The 26,004-nt window shown below is 36.6% G+C and overlaps 1 protein-coding gene across 2 annotated transcripts in view; it reads left to right on the top strand.

Moving 5' to 3' along the window:
• The window catches only part of EFNA5 (ephrin A5), a 166,750-nt gene that overhangs the window by 114,146 nt on the left and 26,600 nt on the right, over positions 1–26,004 (top strand). For both annotated transcript variants that reach the window (XM_021524771.3, XM_021524772.3), the window contains one exon: positions 9,535–9,827. In XM_021524771.3, coding sequence (XP_021380446.1) covers positions 9,535–9,827 — 293 coding nt within the window. The remainder of the gene's footprint in view (positions 1–9,534; positions 9,828–26,004) is intronic.

Here is a 26,004-nt window from a genome sequence, read left to right as displayed (position 1 = left end):
GAAAAGCATTTCTGTACTACAGCAAGTGTGGGTATGTGCAATAGACAAGCAGTTTAATCAAAATGTGTATTTCTTCTCAAATACTGCCCATATATTGACTGGCAGAAATTGATGCAGTTTTTTTCCCTGGGAGTATGAAAGAGATAGAGATTTCAGTTTATAAAAGTTAGCCATGACTCTACTTTTTATATGTTAGTGAGAAAGAAAATTTGTGAAGCTGACTTGCATCTACTATATTTGCATATGCTATACATATATTTCCTTGTGGAAGCTGACTGCTGTTTATCTCAATTATTCAGTGTGCAGGTCAACATGCTTGTTGGGCAAATGTTCTTTTCTTTCATTTTGTGAGTGTGAGAAGCAAGACCTTTCTGCAGATAGGGCATTGTTCTCCATATCCATTAACAGATGTCAGCACATGCCTCAGGCAGGGTTAGCAAATACCACTCACAGAATCACATTCCATCAAGGCTGATAGACTCTGTCTTCTAGGTTAGACACATGGCCAACACATGTTGCTAGAGTCCAGTTCCGACACTTCAGTAGTATTCCTGTCTGTGGGGTTTTTCTTTTATTTTCTTTTTTTTTTAAGAATTCAAACTCCTAAAATGTTTTTGTTTTTTTTTCTCTCAAAAGTGACTGATAGTAGAGTATGTGTCAGGGCAGCAGAGCTCAGATAAAACTTGTTTGTTTTTTTAAGAAAGGTATGTAAACAAATGAATCTGCAAACCACGATTTTTTTGGTATAGGCAAGGGTGGCTGAGATAGTTTTTGTATTTTCAAGCAAGATCATGGAATAAAAGATGCAGCTGACATCTTGTATGTTGTTAGTGTCTAAAGCAGACAAATGTAAAGTCATGTGTGCAGGATATTGATGACCACATTTAAAAAAATGTGAGAAGTAATTACCAAATCTTCTCATTCCACCTCAGATAAAGTGGGATAAATGTTGCTGGTGAACTCCAGAGCAGTACTAATGTGAACACAAGTAATGAGCTTGTGTCCATAAATCAATTTAACAAATAAACTGGTTTTAAGCCAGGTAGTTTGAATTCAAAGTGTGGTTAGAGGCTCCAAACAAAAATCTCGTGCTGACTTTAGCATCTTGTTGGGTGTGGTACCTTGCAGCTAATCTTACTAGGCTTCAGCACTGAAGTCTGTCCTGTACATCAGAGTGATGCCCTTGACAGAACAGCAGCTCTTTTACCTTTGCCTCCCTTCTCTCTTCATCCATCTCTGCAAGTTAAATGCCCACAGCAATGGAAAATAAATAGTCAGGCAGAGACTGTACGCAGGGGCTTTAAAGCTATCAGAGTTGGGACAGCTGGGAAACGGAGAGTTTGATCTCATTGAGAACAGTGCTGTGACATGTTGCACCCCATTAGAACCCTTATCATGAGCAACATGACTGTTGTTGCCTCCCAGATGTAATGAGTTCTTCACAACTTGCAGCAAAAGAGAAATTCATAGACACCAGGTGAAAGTCATGTACCACCTTTGATGGAATTTTACAAAAGCAGAGTTGGGGGAAACAGTTTTAATAAACCTAAAGAATGTCCAGCTCTTTGATTAGGAGATGCAGAATGAAATGAAGTGGGTAAGGCTGCTGCAGTACTTGAGCATCTCTGGAGTACTCAGATTTATAGCTGGGAAATAAATGTTGATTTGTTAATTCTCTTCCTCATACCTACTCATGGAAGAGCAAGTAGTTTCTATTCTTTAATGTTTGCATTATCTTTGAACATATACCTTTCTGCAGTTCTAGCTATAAAAAGTCAATACAGCACCCAAATCTACAAACATAGTTATGAGCGTAAGGGGAAATTATTAACCATAGGTGGAGTAAACACGTTTCTGTAGAATTTATTTCTTAAAGAGCCTGTAAATCATGAAAATAAATAAAATATGTGTCTCTACTTTAAATTAATTGCTACTGTCAAGAATTATGATGCAACTGAAATTTTCATTAACCAATAGAACTGGAAAAAAAGGTATCTCAGGTCTCTCAGGTTAATGGAATCAACACAAGAGATTTAATTCAAAGAACTTTTACATTTGAAATAGGACATTTCCCTTCCTCGTTGAAACCTACTCATTTCCTCCTGTGTTTTGCAGTCTTTTTTTGCCATGATTCTAGTAGAAGACTCCTGGATTTAGACTTTCTTTGTTTGGCAAACAACATGTTTCAGCCAAGGCACTTAGGATGTTTTCAACAATTGGGCCTTATTAAATAGAAAAAAGGAGAGAATTTTTTTTTTTTTTCCATCCAAAAGCATAAAGACTATTCTCATACTGGTTTTGAGGAGGTTTCTTGGTTCTGAAAATTAAGAGAATTAAAAGTTTATAAGTGGTCACCCGCAGCATAGCTGTAAACTTCAATCGTATGTGAAAAATGAAGTTCAAGAATGTGAAGCTTGATCAGTTATTTTACCAGTATTGTAAACCTAAAAAAACCTGGCTTATCTAGGAACCTTCCAGGTCAATTGCTGATGTAGAAGTAGGTGCTTCTGACATTTCAAAAGGTCTAGTTTTTTTAATCAGACAGAATAAATATAATTTTAATGAATTTAGTATTTTTTCTTGTATTTCTTTAGTTCTGAGCATTCTATGACTCTTCTGAGTTAGTGCTTAACAAGTTGTTTTCTTCAAAAACCTGAATGCTAGGTCAAACTGATTTGTTTCATGTTTTTTTCCCCATGTTCTAGTCCCTATAGTAAATCACTTCTTTTTTCTCTTAAACTGGCAGCATGAAGTACCAGGTACAATGGTAGCTGATGAGAACCCTGCTCTTTAATAAAAAAAAAAACCCTAGCCTTAAATCAGGAAGGCACAATGTCTCTCTTGTTCTGTTGGCTGGAAAGAAAGGGTAAAGGCAGGAGATTCTGTAGGGAGACAAGCCACATAAACCAGATGCTTTTTCTCATAAAGTCCATCTTAATACAGCTTCTTTCTTTCTGATTTTTGGACCCACTCAAGTAATGTGAAAAATCTCCCAGATGGGAGGAACATAGCAAGATTAAAAGAGAAGGTTGATCTTCCTGTGAAGTGAAATGCAGGGAGATCACCCACCTCTTTCAAGAAATGTGATAGATGCTTGCAGCCAATTGTGAAACGGTGATCTGAAGTCTGATGAACTCTTTCAAGTGCAGGAGCTTGATTCTCCTCAGCTGTGTAATTATGATGGAAGGGAGCCAGACGAAGGCAGAGACCAGGGCACAACCTTTTGGGAGGCTTGTTCCAGCAGAGTGGGTGGGAGAGTAAAAGGAAGGGTACAAATAATAAGTTTCTCTGCCTGATTGATAATGAACTAGTAATAAGTGGCCTTATTATAGTAATAAATTTCCCATGGAAGCCTGATGATTGCAGAGAAGCTTTAGCTGAGTGCATGTGACCACATCTTATTTTGATCAGCTGTAGCACAGCAAAGCTGTGTAATTATCATAATCTAACAATTAGCCTGGCATCCTTTCCCAGTATTTAATTACTCCAATAAATGCTAATTGAATAGAGAACTTAATGACAAGAGAATAAGTTTCTTTCTGTATTGTGTATTTAGCTTGCAGTCTTTTCTAGGAATAATTGTGAATACTGTTTTATTGAACAGCAGCCTTGATTTCGTGTCCTATATATATTTATATTTATATATATATATATTTTCATGGTGTGTCGAACTTGTTTTAACTTGTGAAACTGTAACCTGAGGACTGAAAGGTCATGGACTGCTTCTTTGGATTAGAGGGGTTTTTTTTGTTTGCTTGCTCAGGGTAGCAATATCCTGCTAGAGATCTAAAATGTCAATGGCTTGCTACTGTTAGCAAACACATTTCTCTTAGCATCTGGAAAATGTTGAATTTTCTTTTAGTTTGAATAGAGCTAAAATTAAAATAGCTCTTTGATTGCTTCCTTGTTTGTGCATCAGAATCATTGTTGATGTCAGCAGAGCTTTGGGAACAGAGTTTATGAAATGTTGTGACAAAAGCCAGTAAAAAGATCAGAAAAGCATTAAAAAGGTTATTTTTCGATAGCACAGAAATAGCATCTTTAAAATTATCTGCAGTAAAATTATACATGTAATCCCACAACCCCTCAGATAATTAACAACCACAAGATTTCCCCCATCACACTTAAAGCTGTTGTTTGAAATGAGGAGGCTTGAAGTGTGTAAAAGAATAACAAGGCACAATTTATGCTGCTATATTCCAGTCACAGAGTGAGTAGAGCTTGGAATAGTCGTAGTGCACTACACTTTCCATCTAAACACAGACAAAAGCTATGGACAAGCTCAGTGCCATGGAATGGTGAATAACTACATCATGACATCCTGAGAACAATGAAAATGTTGTCCTTTTAAATGATGTTAACAGTTTCCAGAAAATGTTTGGGCTTTGGTATTGTGTGTACAAATAAATACGAATATTCATCTCTCTGTTAAGTATCATTCAAGGAAATAGTTTCATAATCAGTTGACAAAAAATTTTCAATCTGTTTCTATACTTTTTCAGCTCAAGTTTTTCCTGTGCCTAGAACATTTGTAGGAAGCGTTTCTGTTGTCTAATAACATTTAACCTACTGGAGATTCAGCCTTTGTATGGTCACCTATGGGATCTTCTCAGCTGGCCTGTTTTATTCATGGTATTTGTAGGAATGACCTTCTCTCTGAAACCTCACTTTCTCCATTAAATATAATTAAAAAGTGGCTTAGCCTCCATGACAGAAAAAAAGGAGGAGTTGAGTGACTAGCATTCACAGGGATATGTGCATGCTGCTCACAGAAACCTTTTTTCCTTAGGAAACAGAACAAGTAACGTTTTGCTGTGCTGTTCTGAACTGTAGTTTGTATTTACCCCAAGAACAAATCAGTTGAGTGAATTTTGTTGATGTTGCCTTACATTTCAGGTTATCATTTGAGAAAAAGGTGACAGGAGTGAGGCATTTGACAGTGGCAGTGTCCTCTGCACATTGGTGCTAACAGGCTGTGCAGGCTCCAGGCATCAGAATAAGGTCTTTTGCATCTGAGTGCTTCCAATATTGTCAGAGAAGTTATTTGGAGTCTTTTCTGGTTCACACTGAAGCCTTGCTTCATGCATTTGACAGAACAGATTCCAAATAAAGAAAGGTTGACATAGTAAAAGGCAAATTTTCCAGTACACTTATCTTGAAGTAGAGCATCTGGTGTGTCGATTTTACAGGAAGGGCAATAGAATATAACTAATAGGATTTGTAGTGGCAGTAACAAGCAGAGCTATTGAAATTTTTTATCTATCTAAATGAACAATTAGTGTTATTTGTGCTGTCCTTAAACTGGATTTTTGTAGTGTTTGTTCCAAGAAAGAAAGGAAGAAAGAGAGAAACCAAACAAAATTGTTATTGTGTTTTAACTCTCTGTTTAAATAAATTGTAACTTTTCTCAGTGACCAGCAAAGACATTAAGTTCAAGATGAGTCACTTAGGCTTCAGAACTTAAAATTATGAAGAGAAGCATGCACACAGACCATGTACTTTCCCTTTGTTAATGGATAAACAGAATATAGGAGGCACTAATTATTTACAAAATGTTTTTCTAGTCTTGTTTTAATGTGGTTAACATAACCATGAAGTTCTCTCTCTGCATTCTGAATACCTGGATATTTCCTCAGTGGCACTTTAGCACAGAAATATTCCTCTGACTGGGTTTGCTGGAAGCAGTGTTCAAATTTTGTGTAGGAAGCTGATGTTTGTTGGTTATGGAAATATTTTGGTGTAGAAACTACTTAACTATATGTCTCTCTCTTCAAAATGACTTTTGTAACACTACTGCCTAATAGCTGGCTTTGTAACATGCAACTTCCCAAGGCGCTGTTTGAAAGCACCTGACAAAAACCAAAGGTTAATTATGTTTGAAGAATAGCAGTGTTTTGCTGTGTGTAAGATAGAGTGCATGGAGACAAATGGCATTTGCAAAAAGGTGTGTAGATTCTGACAGATTTTTGGAGAAGCATTCTTGGTTGGTTTCTACCACAACACCATGTTCTATTATGCAAAATCTAGATAGAGCTGGTTTCTTCCTCGATTAAAGTTCCTTTTAACTACATTGTTCCACAGACATGGCAGTCTGGCTGAGGACCTGCCAGAACAGGATGAACACCTAACTGGGAAAAGAGATAGTATAGCAGTAACATACTGGCAAGTTTTCTGTTTGGAATGGGACTGGAAAAAGGCACAGAACATCTGCCATTCCTGTCATATCTGCAAATGTCTGTTAATGGACTCCATTTTCCCTTTAGATTTTTCGCTCCTCAGTGTATGTAGATGGTTAAATGTTGATCAGTGCTTTAACTTTTGTTTCACTCTAATATCTGGCATTATTCTACTAAGTAAGAGGTTTTCAGCCGATGTGTGTAAATTTGAGTGTTTTCCACTCAAATGTGCTGTTAAATTTTAGAAGTGTGTTTGTGAAGTGTTTCCTTTAATAGCTTTGAGGACTAAGCTGATGAATTTTTTTGTGAATTACTTATGACCATCCCTTCATTTTCTGTTCCAATTAGAAGACATTACTTTTCCTCTTTGTGGAGGTAAATACAACATGCTTCTTGTAGCTGGAGAAACAGGAATGGTCTCAGTTCACTTTGACAGAAAAGTTGGAGATGTTGTAGTCTCTTTTGGAAACATCAAATTAGTTCTACACCTCTTTACATACCTGCTGAGTTTGTGCTTACTGACTTTAAGATATTGCAAGACAGGAAATAAATACCTGCTCTCTGATTCATGGTTGGTTGATAACCTGCAGTAAAGAGACTTCACTCAGACCTGCTTGATAAAATACCTTGGGACGTATTTCCCCTGAAGGAAGTTCACTGCTATGCCAACAACAGTGACTAAAGGCCAGTTTAAACCACTTGAAATATTCACAATCTCCTTCCCTTTTTCCACTTATAAATGTAAACACTTCCTACCTATGGTGGATGACCGACAAATGAAATTGTTGAGAGATCAGGGGACTGGGGTGAAAAGACACTGTGATAAAAAGGACTTGGTTGTGTTCTTCATCCTCAGACCTGCTTTGCAGGCAGCACTTCAGAGTCTGAGCTGTGCTGGAATGAATGGAGACACTCAATTGTTTCAATACTTAGGAAAAGGAAATCACATGGAATATACTAAAATACCAAGTGATCAAAGAGGATGGTTTTGTTTATTTAGCAAGAATACAGAGGGAAACTTTGCCAAAAGGGAGTCAGATTAGGTTTGATTTTTCTTTTTCTGCATCATCTCACTGGTGCAGATTACAAATTTGATTTCATTGCTAAATTGGAATTAAGGTGTGATCACACATTTAGTTGTCTGTCTCCTTGTTTTTATGATCTACATTATCATGGGCTGTGCAGTTGGATTCTTCCCTTCAAATTCAGCTATTTACAGTACAGACACAATCTGGGAAGTGTCTCCCCAGACTCTGCTTTTGGATGAAGGAGAGAATTACCTGCTTCTGGAAGTGTTATCCTCCTCATTACAATGTACTAAAGAGGCTGGATGAATTGAACATCAGAACAACAGAAGTTCCTATTGCTCTCCATTGACTTCTAAAATAATATGGAAAAGCAGTTCACATAAGGTTATTTGTGTTGTAAATGTCTAATGGTAGAGAGGGTCAGTGTGATCTTGAATGTATTACATAAGTATAATTCTGGAAGCATATAGTTTGTGTCACAGAACTGTAATTGGGCATTATGGTGAAAGCACAGGCTGATAAAAGAGGTAACCTTGAAAAAACTGAATTGTTTATCACCTACATGATAAAAGAAACAAACAAACAAACAAATCCTGTTCGCACACAAACACACTTATATATAAGTATGTATCAATTTTTACTTACTAAAACTGTAATTGAAAAAAATAGAGATATTATTGCCTGAATGCATGTCTTCTATTTGTATCTTACACTCTTTTTCATTACCTGTAAGAAAAGCTTACTGTTAACTGATTCAGAGAACAGATGTCAGCTTGAAGACAATACATTTTTGCAAATATGTTAAGACATTATCTGTTCAGGTGACAGATTTTGGAAGCACTGGAGTACAAAAATATGTATCTTGACCAACAATTTTGATAAATGTAAATTCTCCTGGAAGAACTGTGGTTCAAAAAGGCTTTTTCCATGTTATAGAATGGAACTGTGAGGCTGTGCATTGGCTGAAATACAGATCTATCATGCTTTGATGCGTATTCAGTTTTTCCATTTAAAAAGCTATTTTATTGAAGTAAAATTATTGTAGGGATATGAAAAGGTGTAGTTTGCTCTGAATTTTTCCTTGGAGGGCCAGCAAATCATTGCTTTTTCTCTGAAATTAGATAGAAGGATCCAGATGGTAGATTTCAAGCCCATCAGGTGTTTAAAATATGCCCCTCAGCTAAAAAGAAGTATTATAGTTAAATCTGTCATGGCCTTTTTATTGCTCTGTGGTACACTTGACAACTGCAGCTGTGAAAGAGAGAAGCTACAAGTAGCCCGGTCAGCCTGAAGTGGAGTAGGTCAGTGGTTGGTTTCTTTAGCTGCCCCAGGGAGTTTAATGAACGCACAGACCTGGTTTATGGAATCATTAAATCTATCATGGTATAAGCTCCCATGAAGGCAGTGAATTTGTCTCCATTCTTCCAGACACTATATGAGGCATTAGAAAAGTAACCTAAGTGAAACGTGCAGGGGAGAAACAAGGAAATCCTCCCCACCCCCAACAAACAAGAATCCCACATGTCTAAGGAGTCATTGGTAATAATACCAGCAATAATAAAATGCATCTGGGCTGGTGCCTTGCACTGCATTTCTCAGCTGGCACTCATTCAGCTCTGTCACATTAGGCTGACTGCTGATAATTTATATCCCAGGATCCTTTTATCTGAACAGAGCAACATCTTCAATGTGTACTTTTGGCAAAGGAGAAGCACTGCTTTTCAAATCGCTTTAAAGACAATACAGACTTTTCTTTGCATCTTGACAAACTGTTGCTTATTATGATGAAAGAGTAACCTGTTTGCATTCTTGTAGTAACTGTAAGTGCTCACAGTTGAATCAGCTTTCAGCACAGGGGTGATTACTGAGTGATTCAGAGAAAAGGATATATTTGGGTTATTTATTTGCATGCATATGTGGATGTTTATATAGACACTGATTTGGGAAGGTGGATACAGTTTTGGCTTCTTTGCTACTTTTTGTTTCTTTCTTCAATTAAAAAAAAAAACAACCAAATAAGACAGTTTCTTTCTTTTTTTTTAAATAAACCATAGAAAGATAGCCTATAATTGTGTGAATAATAGAAACAGAACTTATTTTGTAAAAAAATGGAGCAAAACTTTTATCCAAAAGGTTGTATGATCATATATAAGCATAATAAGTCTCTGATAGCTCTGGTGAATTGTAAGGGTTATTTTTGAGCGTGGATGTGCATGACTGGGGTGGAATGAAGTGCCATTAGTGATGCCCTTTCATATGAGAATGTCACCCTGCAACAAGGTCATCCTGAGATAACTGTGCTTATGTTTGAACTCTTCCTGTGATTTCAGATTCCAGCGAGGCGACTACCACATCGATGTCTGCATCAATGACTACCTGGATGTGTTCTGCCCTCACTATGAAGACTCAGTGCCAGAAGATAAGACCGAACGCTATGTTTTGTACATGGTGAACTTTGATGGCTACAGCTCCTGTGATCACACTTCCAAAGGGTTCAAGAGGTGGGAGTGTAATCGGCCGCATTCTCCAAATGGACCATTGAAGTTCTCGGAAAAGTTCCAGCTCTTCACGCCCTTCTCACTGGGATTTGAGTTCAGGCCAGGCCGGGAGTATTTCTACATCTGTGAGTATAGAGAGGTTTACCACTGATGCACAGCAGCTATAAGGAAAGGAGCTAATTTTTCACTCTGAAAATACAGAGGGGCAAATGGTGTATAATACCTTATACTGAACACAGGTTTAAACTATCCCCAGATACATTAGCTAGGAATCTAGCTAGTGAAAAATGACATTAAATCATAGCTTCTTTTCTCACATGAAATATCATGGCAGCCTGTGCACTGAACCACAGCTGACTTTGAAAGCAAAATGCAACATTACATTTATTTCAGCATTCTGAAGTGGGACAAGAAGAGGAGGATATAAATTGTCCCCAAATATTAGGATAAATAATTAATCCTTTGTATGTGGAATACCTTGATTTTCTTACTTGTTTTGACTTATCACTTATCAAGGAAAGTGAGATGTGTGTTTCTCTTAAGTGATATTATGCTGCTGATGTCAGTAGACAAGTGGTATTTAAAGCTGTAATTTCTCAGGCCAAATAATCTTAGTATTTAGCCAAGTGGCTTCTTTCTTCTACCTTCCTTTCCCCCACAACATTTTCATGGGTGAGCTGTTTCTGTCAGCATGGCAATGGGAGTGCTTTGGGAGCAGGAGGCAAGCAGGTGAGGAGATCTATGTCAGGACTGCTCCAGGCACCCAGACAAGATGCAGGAGACATCATGTGGGTCTAAGGAAGTGAAGACACCAGGAGGTTAAAACCCAGTGGGTTAGGCAAACTGATTCCCTGACTCCACTGTGCAAGTCATATAATTTCAACTATCTCATGTGTTGAATATTCCCAAAAAAGATCTTATTTTATCAACTCATTTTTGTACCTGTAGCTTTCACCCCTAACAAGTTTTGACTGCCTCATCTCGATTTTTTTTCCTGTTTTTAGTTTTAGACAGCAGAGCTGAACACTTTACATAGACTGCAGATCCCAATAAATATTGCTTTCATATATGTAGCTGGCCTTTCTACTGTGAAACAGTCATTCCACCTCATTTCACCAGAGAAACTGAGTATATATGATCCCTGTTTTCAGCCTCATTTCTTCAACATTGAGATTTTTGTTTTCCCTTTCATAATCTACAGGGAAATAAATGTCTTAGTGGATAGTTTCCTATTAATTCCTTTTTATTCCATCAAGTAAATCAAATTTTTCTTTAGAAAAACTGTGCCTTGTTCTTGTGCTGAAACACAATCATAAAAATAATACCAAAAATAACATTTTTAATAATGCTATTTCAAACTGCAGTTTGAGATGAGAAATAGTATAAAGATATCAGAGTTAAACAAATAATGTTCAGGGATAAACAAATCTGTGTTGTGTTCTTGTGTTACTTCAGTAAGAGTTCTTTGTAATTCAAAATTCTGATTTCAGACTCCCTTGGAATTGTCCAAATTTTTTTGTGGATTTTTTGTTTTGTTTTGTCAGTTCCAGAGCATCATCAGTCAAATAAGCAGGAATAGTTAAGCTAAGGAATGCAGTCTATCATCCCAAGGTGCAATAAAATGTAGCACTGGAATGGTGCAATTAGCTGCAAGCATGAAGAAAATAACTGTTACAAAATAAATTTTTAAAAAAGAAAAAAAGAGAAATGTTTAATAAAGATGAAAACCAAAGATGAACATGAAGGAAAAAAAAAGAAATCTCAGGTTGGGCTATCTAATAGCTTCATTGTCAGAACATACAAAATTCATTGATTAAATACACCCAGGTTGCTTATGCCTGGTTTTGCTCATTTCTGCTCAAATTCAATAAGTCACTAAAAATCATGTAACTTTCTTTAAAAATCTATAACATTCATTTAACTGTCAAGGGCTCCCTTCAAAACAATTGTTCTGAAGAACTTTAAAATTTGAAGAGCTTTATGATATTCAACTGCATTCATATGGAATTTTTTTAAAGGAAAGGTAAAATAGCAAAAAGTATCAAAGAGATGTAAAATATTAGTTTAAGCTAAGCTAAAATTGAATTTTTAGTCACGTTTTAGTGACACATAAGCATTTTTCCTTCTTTTCTGTAATTTAAGTACTTTTTTTTGCCTTCCTCCTTTGCTTTGCTGAGGGAATTAAGAGGGGTATTGACACTGCAGAAATTTCAAAGAAGCACTGTACAATAAATTAACAATAATATTCAGACCTTCTCAGGGCACAGTTGTCTATCCTATAATGTTTTTCTCTTAGTCTATGCTGAAGAAAGTAGATGATGAAATGCTGTTCCTTGTTTCCTCATCCAAATTGTAAGCAGGTGTTCAGGCTCTGGAGACTACTTTTGTTACCTTTCTGCATCTGCATGTTGAAGAAATTACTCCTTTGCCATGAAAGGTGTCCTTTGCTCAGCAGATCTGAAACCTTTGCCCTCTCTGCAGGAGAGAGGGAAAACTGACTATATAGGATCAGTCTGGCATGTTCTATTAAAGGGTTACAAAATATGCTTGTAGTCCAAACCTCTGAAAAGACAGATAGATGAAGTAGCTAGTGTTTTGTCAAAAATCTTCACAATTTACCTTTTAAGGATGTGGCTTGCTTCTTTTTCTTCCATTATTTTCAGAAAATGAAATAATTTGTGAACAATCAATGTCTCTTTGAAGTGTTTGTTTGGAAAATACTGCCATTCTTTGTTACTCTATTGCCTTCACATATTGCTGAGATGAACTTGGATCTCCATTATGTGCATGTTCATTCTAGGATAATGCAAGGAAAAAATCTTATCCATCTGATATCAAATTTACATTGAGCAAGTGAATTCAACATTACAGTTATGCAATCAAATGTCCTGATTGAGTTTGTTTTTGAAAGAAGAAAAGGTTATTAAATATTTACAAAGAAATTAACTTTTGTTTAGTTAGGGTGTGCACAGCATGGGACTGGGGAAAGCAAATAATAGATCATGACCTGAAGTCTTAATTTTTATTTAGTTCTTATCAGGTGCTCATCTCAGGTCAGTGTATGCCAGCCTGAAAACAATAAAATAGTAAAATAGTATTACTACTGAAACAAAAGAAAATGAAATATAGAGAAAGCAGAAACAAAACAGTGTCATGACTGTGATTTTAATGTCCTTTGGGGGAATATAAGTTTTGGTGTTCAGGTGAGGTACTGTGCAATGTGAGATGAACTCAAAAGTCCTAAAAGGTAGAATGTTACATAATTATATGTTCAAAAATTATCATATTCTTTCCATTATTTTAACTTAATTGCAGATAATTTATTAATGTGTTAAGTAAAAATAAAGTGACAATTTGGCAAATATACATCAAGGCTGTTGAAATAAAAAGGGGGACGATATGTCTAAAAGCAGGCTGGTACAGATTTCTGCAGACTCTTGACCTCAGTTGCCAAACCAAGCTGTTTTGTTGATTTGAGCTAGAGCTTAAAAGCTGTTCTTTTCTTGAAAGCACCAGTGTAGTATTGAAAGTTATACTAATATTAGGGTGTGGTACATGCTTTTCTCTGAGTCATCAGTCCAGTTATTTCAGAGAAGAATTCCGTAACTTATACTTCTCTATGGGTAAAATATCTATGGTATTTTTATAATATCCTCCAAGATTTTATATAAATTGTTTATTTAATAATTTGATCACTGTGAATCTTTTCATTTATATACACCTTTACCTTTTTCTTAGAATGACAAGGTTAGTTTGTTCTTATTCTCAGCTCTCTAGCTTATTTTCTATTTTCTGCAAGACACTGACTTTTTTTGCTAACAGTAAGCAGGCTTTACTTTTTATATATCCAGACATAACTTGTGTTTTTTTCCTCCATTCTTCTTGAGAAAGGAGCCTCTTTAATCTTTTAAAAATCCATATAAAAAGTTAAAAACCTGTGATTTATTTGTTTGATTTTTTGCTGCTGTTTCTTTCTAGTTTTATCTTTTGCATGTTTCTTTCTCAGTTTATTTCAAAATTCTTATGCTGTTTTTTTGTCTCACCTTTAATGTGTCACTGTTACTGTGCCTTTGTTGCCATAATTTATTTGCATGAAGCTTCTGATTGTCATTTGAGAAATCTTTGATGAAATTGTATGACTTGTGACCAGATTAGGATAGTGTCCTGTTATTATTTTAATTTAATTATGGTTATAAATAATATTTTTCAATAGTTCATGTGTTAATGACTAAGTTAAGAAGCAGATTTTAAAATTGTTCTTTCAGTTGTGCATATGCTTCTTAATAACATATAACCATCCTATACTCCTGCTTCTCACAGAATATATTCCTAAGAAATCTCCTGTTACCTGTTCCCTTGATATTTTTTTGTGTTTGTGTTTGTTCCCCATTACCCTGGTTTCTCTGACCTAATTCCTTCTTTTCCTGAAATTTCTGATTCTGAGGGTTTTTATTCAAATGATATTCCATGTTGATAGTCTTAGCTGCTTCTTCTATAGGAGAACATATGATTTGCATTATTTCTAATACAAAAATTGTGTCTTATGTTAGCTGGTTCCAACTCTGTTTTTGGAAGTTGTCCTCACCTCATTCCAAAACCTGTGAAACAGCTTGAATCCTGCTGCCATTTTTCTCTAATAAGTGTCTGTTACAGGTACCAGGTAGTTGGACAATCATTCTGCAGACATCTGGATGCTTCTCTGATTATAAGGATTTTAAGGAAAGAACAGTAGTAGAAAAAAGTGTTTTAATACCTACACCTCTTACTTCTGTTGTTAATTAGGTTATTATTTTGTTGTATTAATAAGTTCTCTAACTGAGCTCTTGTTTGGCCAGTAGCAGTCCTTGATGACAGTTAAACTAAACTTACTCTCTTTACCCTCTTCTATCATGTTTTGTGAGTGGTTAATAGTGAGTGTGTGTTTGTGCTATTATTTTTCTTTAGTCACTGCTACAATTCTCTACCAATTTTTATGTTCTTGGCAATTCCACATTTCGTGATCTGGTTGGTTTTTGGAGGGTTGCTGTCTTGTTTTATCTCAATATGTAAGCATAATTCATATTGTTATCCCTGACTTGCCCTGTGCCTCTTTACTACCTGTCTGTAGTAGAACCTGTACTGGAATTTTCTCTCCAACTGTCTTAGCCACTGAATTGCTGGGGATGGGATAGAACTCAAAACTATCACTGAAAACTACCACTGCTTGCTGTTACTGCTGGTCCATTATTGATTTTTGATTTTTAATGAAGAATTATTGGCAGAATTTAGAAGTCCTAACTCACAGGGAAGAACTGTATGTATCTCTCTATAAATCAACATTTAGCATAGGAAGTGTAGTGTTCGCTTTTCATGGAAATTAACACAGACCTGACATGACTAAGACCCTGGAAACTTCCAGATTGTCAGCTTTGTTATTATTCTTTCGGGATTGGGTTCAGTATATCAAAAATTAAGAAAGGTGACCTTGCAGAGGCAAGGTTGAATAGCCTGTGATACTATACAGGAGAAAACTACTGCAAAATCTTCACTGTAATTGATTTTAACAGTTGCTATAACAGGTATTTTTCATGTGCTCAAAAAAGAATGCTATTAAACAGCTACATAGATCTCATTGCTTTTGCTTGAGCACCAGCTTAAATATTAGCAGATATGAATGTTTTGCATGAGCAGGCACGCCTCACTGTAAGATGGTTATTTGATTTAGGGATCTCCATGTTTGCTAGAGGTTTAGTTTGATGTAGTGGGAACAAGAACAGGAAGACTTTGAACAGTAATTTTGTCTTATCAGAAAATGTAAATGTGAGCCCCCTCAAAAAAACTACGCTTCTCACTCTTTTAATCATCCTGCTACAAACCTGGAGATCTTGCTTTATCAAAACCAGTTGGTGTCATCAGCACAGCAATTTATGCTGCTGACTGTAGGTCTGTTGGTAGGAGGTGCTGTCAGGAGGCATAAGTACACTCTCAGATTTTGTGCCTGACTTACCTGAGGAAATTTCTGCTGAAAAAGGAGATAATTTAAAGAAATTAGTGAGACTTTTCATGTACATCCTGAAGAGTATGAGAATCAATCAAAGGTTACTATAGAAGTCTGGCTGGCAGTTTGGTTATTTTACTTATAATTCTTACTTTTTTAGAGGGAGGAAGTCAGGGCTTTTGTTGTCATATCCCAGCTGGTGTAGCACAGTAATATTTAACTTGTATTACTCTAGAAATTACTTTTTTTTTTCTTTAAATCAGCACTTAGAATACATGGTTTCTTGATATGGTTTCAGATGGTTTCAGCCATGTTTTCACTGAGTAGTTGGAAAAAGTCTTTCAGAAGAATCTCTCTTTGGGGGTTTTATGTCTTCACATATCAATGACTTACATGCTCTAAAAGGCCTAGTTTGAATATTTTTCTGTCTTGAACCTGTAAATACTACTCAAAATTAAATATATGACCTGGAGAAAAGTTTATCTTTAGAGAGCTGTGTGAGCTTTAGAGGAATGAGTAGGGCAGGATGATGGTAAATCTTGTCATACCCTACTTAGCTTATACCAGAAAAAGTGAAGTCAGTTTATTTACTCGTAAGCTAAACTTCTATTAAAAATTGTTTCTAGTTGTCAAATGGTTGACCTAAATAGCATATATTTTGCTTTGAAAGTGAAGATGGGATTGTCTTTCAGCAAGTGAAAAAAGGCAGCCTGTCTTCACTTCAATAGGTACTGCTGGTGCTTACATTTCCTCATTGATTTTTGAAAACAAAAATATGACTTTTGGAACTCTCTCTTTGACTATCCTAGTTTGAACCAAAAACTGAAAAATGAAGGTTAACTAAAGAACATTATTAAAGGATGCTGAGGGAATCACAAACATTTTTAGTATGTTAATTGCACTTCTCTTTTAGATAAACATTGTTTATTGCCAGGTTCTCCATTAACCTTTCAATCTACACCCGATCAACATAAACACTGATTCTGCTTTGACAGCAGTGGGATCAGACATGCCACTCTACTACAAATCCTGCTTTGATAGCTGGTTTACTAGAATCACTTGAGATGTTCTGAATGAAATCAAAGCAATTGAAAGGGTTTGATAAATGTGTACTTTAAAAAATATTTTTTGTGATAACATTAGACAGACAAGGAAGGTGACCTTTAAAGGGGATTCATGCTTAACCTAGTGTGTAGATTAAAGGACTGGTTTCTGTTAGAAAGCATCAGAAAAAGATGAAGTACTGGTTCTGCTTAAAAGAAAGCAGAAATAATCACCAGTGTATAATAGGTTTTGACATTGGTTGTGTTCTTAGAATCCTCAAAGGGAACATTAAAAGCTGTTGAATAATTTGGGACTTGGAGAGATCCATACAAAAAAAGGAAGAGAGGACCCATGGAAGCACTGGTCTCTATTGCCTGAGTTTTTCAAAGGGAATGAATGTCTTTCAGAAAGCAAGTTTAAAAAAGAAGGTTTGGATTCACATGCTTCAAAAAATTGAAGTGCCATTAAGGTCCTGACAGCAACAGAAACATAAAAGAGGGGAGGTTATACTCCCCTTGCATCTCTGAACATTGTCCATAACGTATTTTATAAGGTCTTCACCCTCCTGTGAAGATCAGTGACAGGTTACTTTCTACTGAAGTACTGATTTTGGTCATTAGGGAAGGTGAAGAAGTGACCACAGAAAAGTGAATGACAGTTTTCTTTTCTCTGCCTTTTTTTCTTTCTCATCTAAGCTGCTTTACAAAGGCCAGTTCATTTTGTAAAAAAATAAAGCATATATTGAATGTTACCTGATCATCCAATCACAAGCATTAATAAAGTGTATTGGTTAGATCTTGTATAAGTCTTTTAGGGAGCATTAGGAACTTGATGAATCTGTATGTGAGGCTCCTGCCTTAAGACAAATGGTGACTAAATGTTCCGTACTAGTGACTGTACTTTTTTACATTTGTGATTCTTGTAAAAATCCCGTTTCAATTTTCTTAAAAGTAGGTGTTTAAATTTTAGTGTTCTGCTGGAAGTACAATTGAATGAATCACTCACAGCTGTTTAAATCCTGATGGACCATTCATCATTCCTTACTCTAAATCAGTTTTGATGCTCAACAGCTACAACTTAACATCTCAGAGGCTGCTGCACTTAGTTGGTGGTTGAAACTCATTGCAGTGATACTTCACTGGAATGTTGAGATTAATAAACTGAAGCATGTAGATTCTGTGGATGAAAGGATTCACGGAAGTGGAGGGTAATATTAATAATTATGTGAGGACTTGTAACTCTGTAACAGATTCTAATTTTATTTCTGAGAAAACTGAAACCTGTTTAATGAGCTGCTGTATTGGAAGTATGTATTTTGTAACATGGAGCAGATGCCAACAGAAATGGAAATAGCATAGCATGACATTTGGAATAACAGTGTTGTACTTCATTGCTTCCATGTCATCAGTATGTTAAGCCTCTCTGTTCCTCAGACTAAATCACCAAGGCAGCACTTTCTTGGGTGATACTGTATGTGCCATGATACAAACTTGATTATACATGCATGCCTGCAACCACTAGACCAAAACTAAACTCCCTTAATGAAAAAATACTTCCACATGCTGAGCAATGTGATCTTGTTTCATAAAATAATATTCAACATTCAACTCCATATTTTTTAAATACTTGAATTTAAAAAAGCAAATTTGTTTCTAATCTACCAAACTCTGATATTAGAGGAGGCTCTGAAAAAGGAAAACATGACAGAATTCTCAATAACTTTCTTATTTCCAAGTAATGTGTCCTCTTCAGACAGGGTGCCCAGGAATCTGAGCTCTAAATGGAACATGCAGTTAATACGTCTATCTCCAAGATTCTTGACATGTCAGTACAAATCATGTAGAATAAGATTTTTTTTTCCACAGGAGTTTTTAGAGGTACATAGAAATGCTTTATTCTGAAAAATTACAGAAAAATTTTTCAGCATTACTAATGTTTTCACTTTCCCTCTGAAAAGCAGTAGGTTATCCACATTATTGGCCAAATGAGATTTTTACTGTCTCTAAAGTCTCCCTGGCCTTCCTTTTGCATCATGGATATTTAATATTTAAAATATCAAGACATATAGCCAGCTAGATACAGCTCTACTTAGGGAATTAAGAATGGCATGAAGGTGTATCAAAATTTCACTTGTACCATACCTTATGCACAGATATGCGCAAATCAGGCTCCTTTTTATAGTCATGGGGAATAATATGGTTGTTGCTGATCCTCTGATGGTCAAATGATCTTAATTATTTGGAAGATAATCAGAATTGAGATATATTAATCAATTTGAAGAGCCCTAACAACTCAGTCATAGTGTTGTTCAAAATTTGCTCAGGCAAAAATAAACCAGAAGAAGCTCAACTCACATACATTAAGTCTTAAGAGTTGTAGGCGAGGATATTGTAAAGATTATGATGCTGGGTTTCTTTTTAAGTAGTTTTTTTGACACATTTGCTTTTGGTAATACTGGGTCATCTTCTTTTATCTCAATACCTATAATTGCACGTGGACTAGTTCTAGTATTTTGAGATGTTGCAGAAGATGTTCAGATGTGAGGCATTGAAGACTAGACTGTTATCCTACAGCACAGAGCCCTGTGTTGGGACTGAAGGCAGGATCTGTAACAGCAGCTGCAGCAGGACTTGCTGTCTGCCTTAAATGTAGTGCCTTTCTTGAGAATCTTCAGCAGTGTGAGGAATGCAGCCTGTCCTCTTGAAGAGGGCTTAATAACATCACCTCTTTGCTTCTGGCTAGTGATGCACAGATAAGTCATGAATTTTTTTTGCCCCATGGACATGAAGTTATTCATGCAGTTCCCATTAATAATTAATAAAGTAATTATTTTATTAGCAGTTGAATGTAAGGAGGTAAATTATAATGCTACTGGAGTTTGAAATTAATAACTGTGTAAGATTACATTTTAAACACATTTATTACAAGACCATGATAGCTATTTTTGAACCAGTTGTTTGAAGCCTTAAAATATGGATATTATTTATTTTTCATGAGTGGCAGTGTGAAACCTCTTTGACATGGTTCTCACTTGAACAATGTGAGAAAGGCTGCCTCTGAGGAAGGAAGCATCTCCTTGACAACTGTTTGGAGGTGTTCTGCAAAGTACCCACGTTCCAGCTCACATGCTTTGTTGCAATGATGAGTTTCAAAATTAAATTAGGAGGAATCTAGGAGTCTCTCATTGTGCCAGGGAAAAGTGCTGCTGACTAGGTAGCAAAAACAACACCTCCCTCTCAGTTTGTTTTAACAGACTTCCATGCCCATACAAAATGTGCTACTTCCAGCTTATAATAGGGGAGTGTTGGATAGGTTTCCCTGCTAGTTTTCCCCCCAGTCCCAAGCAGAACAATCAACCAGTGTGTTTGGAAGTTATTGCCAGAGATAGGATTCCTCATCTATAGAGCTTGCACCTGTGGTCGCTTTGCATAGAAACATACAACAGTGAAACAGTATTTTTTTTTGTTCACAGTCTCACTTGAAATACTCAGTGGCAGCTTAAGCAAAACTGTGTAAATTAGTCGCTGTCATGTTAAGGCATTAAAAGAGGAATTAGTAATTTATATTAATCACAAATGTTTCTCCAGGTTTTATTAACAAGCAGCTTGGCTGCCAGAATGATTTTTGGAAGACTTTTTTTTTTTTTCCTTCCAACTGTCACAGAGAACAAAACAGTTATTATGGGCATTTAGATAAAGATTAACGGTTTTGGCAATTAGTTTGAGGAAAATTGTATTTTACTATGCATTCCCCTTCAACATGGACCATCACTGCCAGTATGATTTTTTGCCTCCTTTATAAAATTATACAGTGGAGACTCAAGATGGTGTAATTCGTTTTAGGACAGACACAGGTAAATCAACAAAGCAGAATGAGGTTAAAAAACAAATCAGAGCCACATTTCTTAATTGTTTGGCAAGTCCATATTTCCAACAAGTGAGAAGTCTGTCTGCCTGTGGTTGTAGCACAGGCAGAATTTTGGTTCATTTTTTCTTCATTCTTTCTTTTTTCTTTGCCTTTTTTCCTTAAGATGGTTTCACAAGTCCCAGGAAAGAGTAGCACAGGTGACCCCTTCATATTCTGCAAGTAGTTCTGTGGAACACTGTAGGAGCAGTCCATGAACTTGGCACAGGGTATGACGAAATTACTAGAATGATAAGAAAGAGGTCAAAATTAATATTGGAGGGTTTAACAGCAAACACCAACATAACCTTCAGACTTTCATGTGTGTCAGACAGACAAAATCAATTTCCTAGCATAGTACTTTTTGACGTTGTCATGTTCCAAGGTATTAAAAAAGAGACATATTTTATTCTGTCATGGTATCTCCATTTTTCTTCCACTTTTGCATTTTAGCATTGTGTAATATAAAGAGAACCAAAATGTAAGTGAAAAATCTTTTGTTTGCTACAAAGGAGACAAACAAGGGCTGAAAAAGAAAAAATCTATTACAAGAGATTAGAAAATTAATTGGTTGGTAGCTCTGACTGTTCCCATTGGATGTCTAAGGATTGTATGAAAAAAAATGTACAGTCTCAAACAGAACATTTCTTCCTATTATTTCTTTCTTTCATGTAGAGACTCCTCTGAAGCATCATTAGGTTCCAATTATTTTCAGTGAAATATTTCACAAGAAAAGGGCATGAAAAAATTGGTAGAGGTAGTGTTATTCCCTTGAGAAACTTCCTGGGGCTAATAGTCAAATGTAATAGGGAAGGCTTCTGTTCAATCTCAAACATAGAGAGATTTCTGCAGGGACAATTCTGATCCATGGAGGTTTTGAAGTCTTGTATCATGACATTAATGTGCCCTCTCTTTCCCCAGAATCAGTATGGGGCAGCTGATGAATGCAGTAGGTCTGAACACTTGATTGTCTTCCTGGCTTAACATAAGCATAAAATCTATTACTAGATATTATTCCTAAGGGTGAGTGTTGTCTTAGGCATACTGGTCTTCTAAAAAGGTTAAATATTTGTAACAATGTTTTCTTCTCAACTGACTGACCTTTTTTCCTATATTTACCATGAATTCAGCATGTATGTGTATGCATTTATATGCATATGTGTATATATATACTTGTATATTTATAAAATAATAGTATGAAAGAGTCTCATAGTATAGAAACATGGAATCACAGAAAGGATAAGGTTGGAAGGGACCACAGTGGTCTGACCTCTCTCTTCTACAGGGTAATCCCAGAGCACACAGCACAGGTTGAAGTCCAGTTGGTTCTTGAATACCTCTGGCAAAGGAGACTCCACAACTTCTCTGGGAGATATTGGTTAGATCTCTGAAAAAAAAAAAAATATATGGTAAAAGTTTTAGCTGTTGTGATTATAAAAATGCTAATTTTCACAAACTAAGATGTTCTAACAAGGGCAAGATATTTGTAGTATTAAGTGCCAGTGAAGATTATGATAGATTATCATTCTCCTTTATGGGCTGATCTGTCCAGCTATTGTTTCTAATCCTTGATGTGGCATAATCATAATCACTACACATTTTCACAAAATGAAAATGAGATTAAAGATAAATTTAGCCCTAGTTTAAGTAGGAGACTGACACTGCATGGGGTAGAGCTGTATCTGTCTTTTCTTTAATTTTGCTTCTTCTCTGTGTTCCCATTCCCTTCTTGGTTACAAATGTGTAATCAATGTGCCTTAGGGAAAAACATTCCTGCTGAAATCTGTCCTGTTGAGGAACATAGCAGAAGGAATAATTCTCTGCAAAATGTGATCAGCTTCCTTAAGGAAATATGTCAACTTCTAGAAATGTTTGCCCCCCATTTATATTTTGGGATGCAAAATATAAAATGTTCATTTTCCCTGGAGTTTTTCCAACTACCTGTCATGCCATGCCATTTCTGCCTTTTTAATTGAAGGACAAAGTGAATTCACTAGTGGCTTTGCAGTTAGCTGGTGTGGTAGGTGTCTGCTGTGATTTTAGAGTCCCGGACCATGAGCCAGTCTCTGCTTGGAAATGCCAACTGCTTGTTATTGTCAGAGACAATAGCATTACTTTTAGCCAAATTATGGATTAATTTGAAAATATGTAAGTTAAGAGTTAGCTTGAGGAAGTCCCTTGTAAAGGACTGCTTAAGGAGTATATTCCTTATTATATTAATCTAGCTGAGAAGAGATATTTCTGCCTCAGACTTTTTCATTTTATACTATAGAATATTTTGAGTGAAATATAATCTTAATCCAAAATTAATCTTTTGGGAAACCTGCTGCCTCACTAAAGTTGTGGGAAGAAAAGGAAGGTATTTTTTTAAACTGTATTGACTAGGAGAATGAGAAACATTATGTATTAGAAATGTAAATTGCAGATAATATTCTTAGTATCTGTGTGAATACAGCTGGATTTTCGCAAAGATGTATTCCATTCCTCAGAGTGCTTGTGAATAGCATATGATAGTCTGTGTACTAATATATACATGAAAAGTTACACTCTGCTCTTATAAATATGAGGTGAAATTATAAGCACATTCACATTCTTTAAAAAACCCCAACAACAAAACCAACCAAAAAACAATCAGCAATGAAAGACACACAAATAAAACAGCAACTGTAAGTCCCATGAAATTGCCTTAGCACTAAATTAAATTTATATTAGGCCAAATAAAGCAGACTCTGAAATAATACCTTTCTATGAGGGAACAGGGGACAAAAGATTAAAAAGTAGTAATTTTTTTTTCTGTGCCCTTTTAATAAAGAAAGAGATTTTTGAATTTCTAGGCATAAATTCTGACTGATAGTTTTACATCAGATTTGAAAAAAAATACATGTATGCAAAAAATAAAAATTATTTTTTATTCACTTAACTGGACTTCTGAAAAAAAGTTCTGACAACTGTGCATACAGATGTTTTTATATTCATGGTCTATTTTGACTTGAGTCTCAGAAAATCACATTTATTTTGGTGCATCTCTGTTTAAGTGGAGTATCTCTCTGGGCTTTAGGACACTGATCAGAAATATACCTGAACACACAATTAGAAGAAAACAACAGCAACAAAATAAACTGAGGCAAAACAAACAAACAAAAAAGCCAACCCAACAAAACCACCACCTAAACCCAGGTAAATGCAGCTTCTGTGTCCCCTACTCCATTATTCCTTGATCCCAGTCCAAACTAGGTAAAATAAATAGTGTTCATTGCAGGCCATGTATCAGAACTGTTTAGCTTTGCCAATTTGAGTCATAATTTTAGAAGTACTTAGCTGTCACTTAGATATCTAAATAGTTGGACTGATTTCTAAAATGCTTTGCACATGAAGCACAGATTTCTTCTGAAACTGTGATGTCTGTTGTGGATAGTGAACATCCCCGAAAACTTTTAAGTAGGATCATTTGAATTGTAAATTTGTATTTTTACCATTTTTTTTGTGTTGTGTGTTTTAAGTGCAAATACAATATTATCATCAACTTGAGCCCCATTTCTGATCTACCATAATCAAGGACTAAGATTGTCTTGTATTCTTAGCTGTTCCCTTCATTTCAACTCCAAATGCTTCTCTTACCTTAGAAAAAACAGAAACAGTCATTGTAGTTTTGATGTGGATGGAAAGTGATTTGAAAGCACAAGGTTTCTTTTAAAAAGAAAAAAGTCTTAAAATGGATTTTAAATATCTGTCTTTAAAGAGTAAGGGTCTCTAGACAGGTAATACTTCAATTAGATAGAAATATTTAGATGGAGGGACCAGTAATGCAGTGAGCTGGAACACTGTCCTGTTCTTGGTCTTTTGCTCAAGAGCAATCCCCATAGAGGGGGTGGTAGCAGGGCTCGTACCGTTTCCTGGTGTGGAGGTACTCCACTGCTTTAACAACTGGGATTCCTCTAGGTCATCTGTCATGAATTGTTCAGCAGAACCCTGAATTGACAGCAAGCTGATGGGATTTTTTTGTGTAGATGGATATTAGATATTATTACATCTCTAGATGGATATTTTGCCAGCTTGCATGTCTAGGTGCAAAAACTTTCAGAAAAGTAATTCAAAAACTCCACATTTTTTGTGAGCCACTAATGACCACGATCTGTGGCACAGCCATCTCTCCTTCTCCCCCAAGAAAATGCATACAATTTCTATAATTGGACCTGATTGAAACAGAATCACAGAATAATGAGGTTGGAAGAGACCTCTAAGATCATCAAGTCCAACCTATGCCCTAACACCTCAACTAGTCTATAGCACCAAGTGCCAAGTCCAGTCTTTTTTTAAACACATCCTGAAATGGTGATTCTACCACCTCCCTGGGAAGACAGTTCCAGTACTTTATTATTCTTTCAGTGAAAAGTTTTTTCTTAATATCCAACCTAAACCTTCCCTGATGTAGCTTGAGGCTGTGTCCTCTTGTTCTTTCAGTGCTGCCCAGTGGAAGAGATCAGCCCCCACTTTTCTACAGCCTCCCTTCAGTAAGCTGTAGAGATCAATAAGGTCACCCCTAAGCCTCCTCTTCTCCAGCCTAAACACCCCCAGCTCCCTCAGTCCTTCCTCACAGGGTTTGTGTTCCCAGCCCCTCACCAGCCTTGTTGCCTCCTCTGGACACTCCTGAGCATCTCAACGTCCTTCCCAAACTGAGGGCCCAGAACTGGACACAGCACTCGAGGTGTGACCTCACCAGTGCCGAGTACAGGGGGAGAATGACCTCCCTGCTCCTGCTGGTCACACAGCTCCTAATGCAGGCCAGAAGCCATTGGCCTTCTTGGCCACCAAGGCAACACTGCTGGCTCATGTTCAGCTGGCTGTCACCAGCACCCCCAGGTCCCTTTCTGCCTGAACACTGTCCAGCCACACCGTCACCAGCTTGTAATGCTGTAGGGGATTTTTGTGGCCACAATGTAGAACTCAGCACTTAGACTTATTAAACTTCATGCTTTGGACTCTGCCCATCCATCCAACTGATCTAAGCCTCTCTGCAGAGACCTCCTTCCTTCCAATAGATCAACACAAGCTCCCAGCTTAGTGTTGTCTGCAAATTTACTAATGAAGGACTCAATACCCTCATCCATGTTGTCTATAAAAATATTAAATAGAACTGGTCCCAGCACAGAGCCCTGAGGGACACCACTGGTGCCTGTCCCCAGCTGGATGCAGCACTGCTCACCAGCACTCTCTGGGCTGGCCACCCAGCCAGTTCCTAACCCAGCAGAATGCTCCCATCCAAGCCATGGGCTGCCAGCTTTTCCAGGAGTGTGCTGTGGGAGACAGGGCCAAAGGCCTTGCTGGAGTCTAAATAGGCACATCCACAGCCTGTCTTGCATCCACCAGGCCGGTCACCT

Source organism: Lonchura striata, chromosome Z, assembly GCF_046129695.1.
Source record: "Lonchura striata isolate bLonStr1 chromosome Z, bLonStr1.mat, whole genome shotgun sequence".
Classification (NCBI taxonomy): Eukaryota; Metazoa; Chordata; class Aves; order Passeriformes; family Estrildidae; genus Lonchura; species Lonchura striata.
This window is presented reverse-complemented; position numbering and strand designations above follow the sequence as displayed.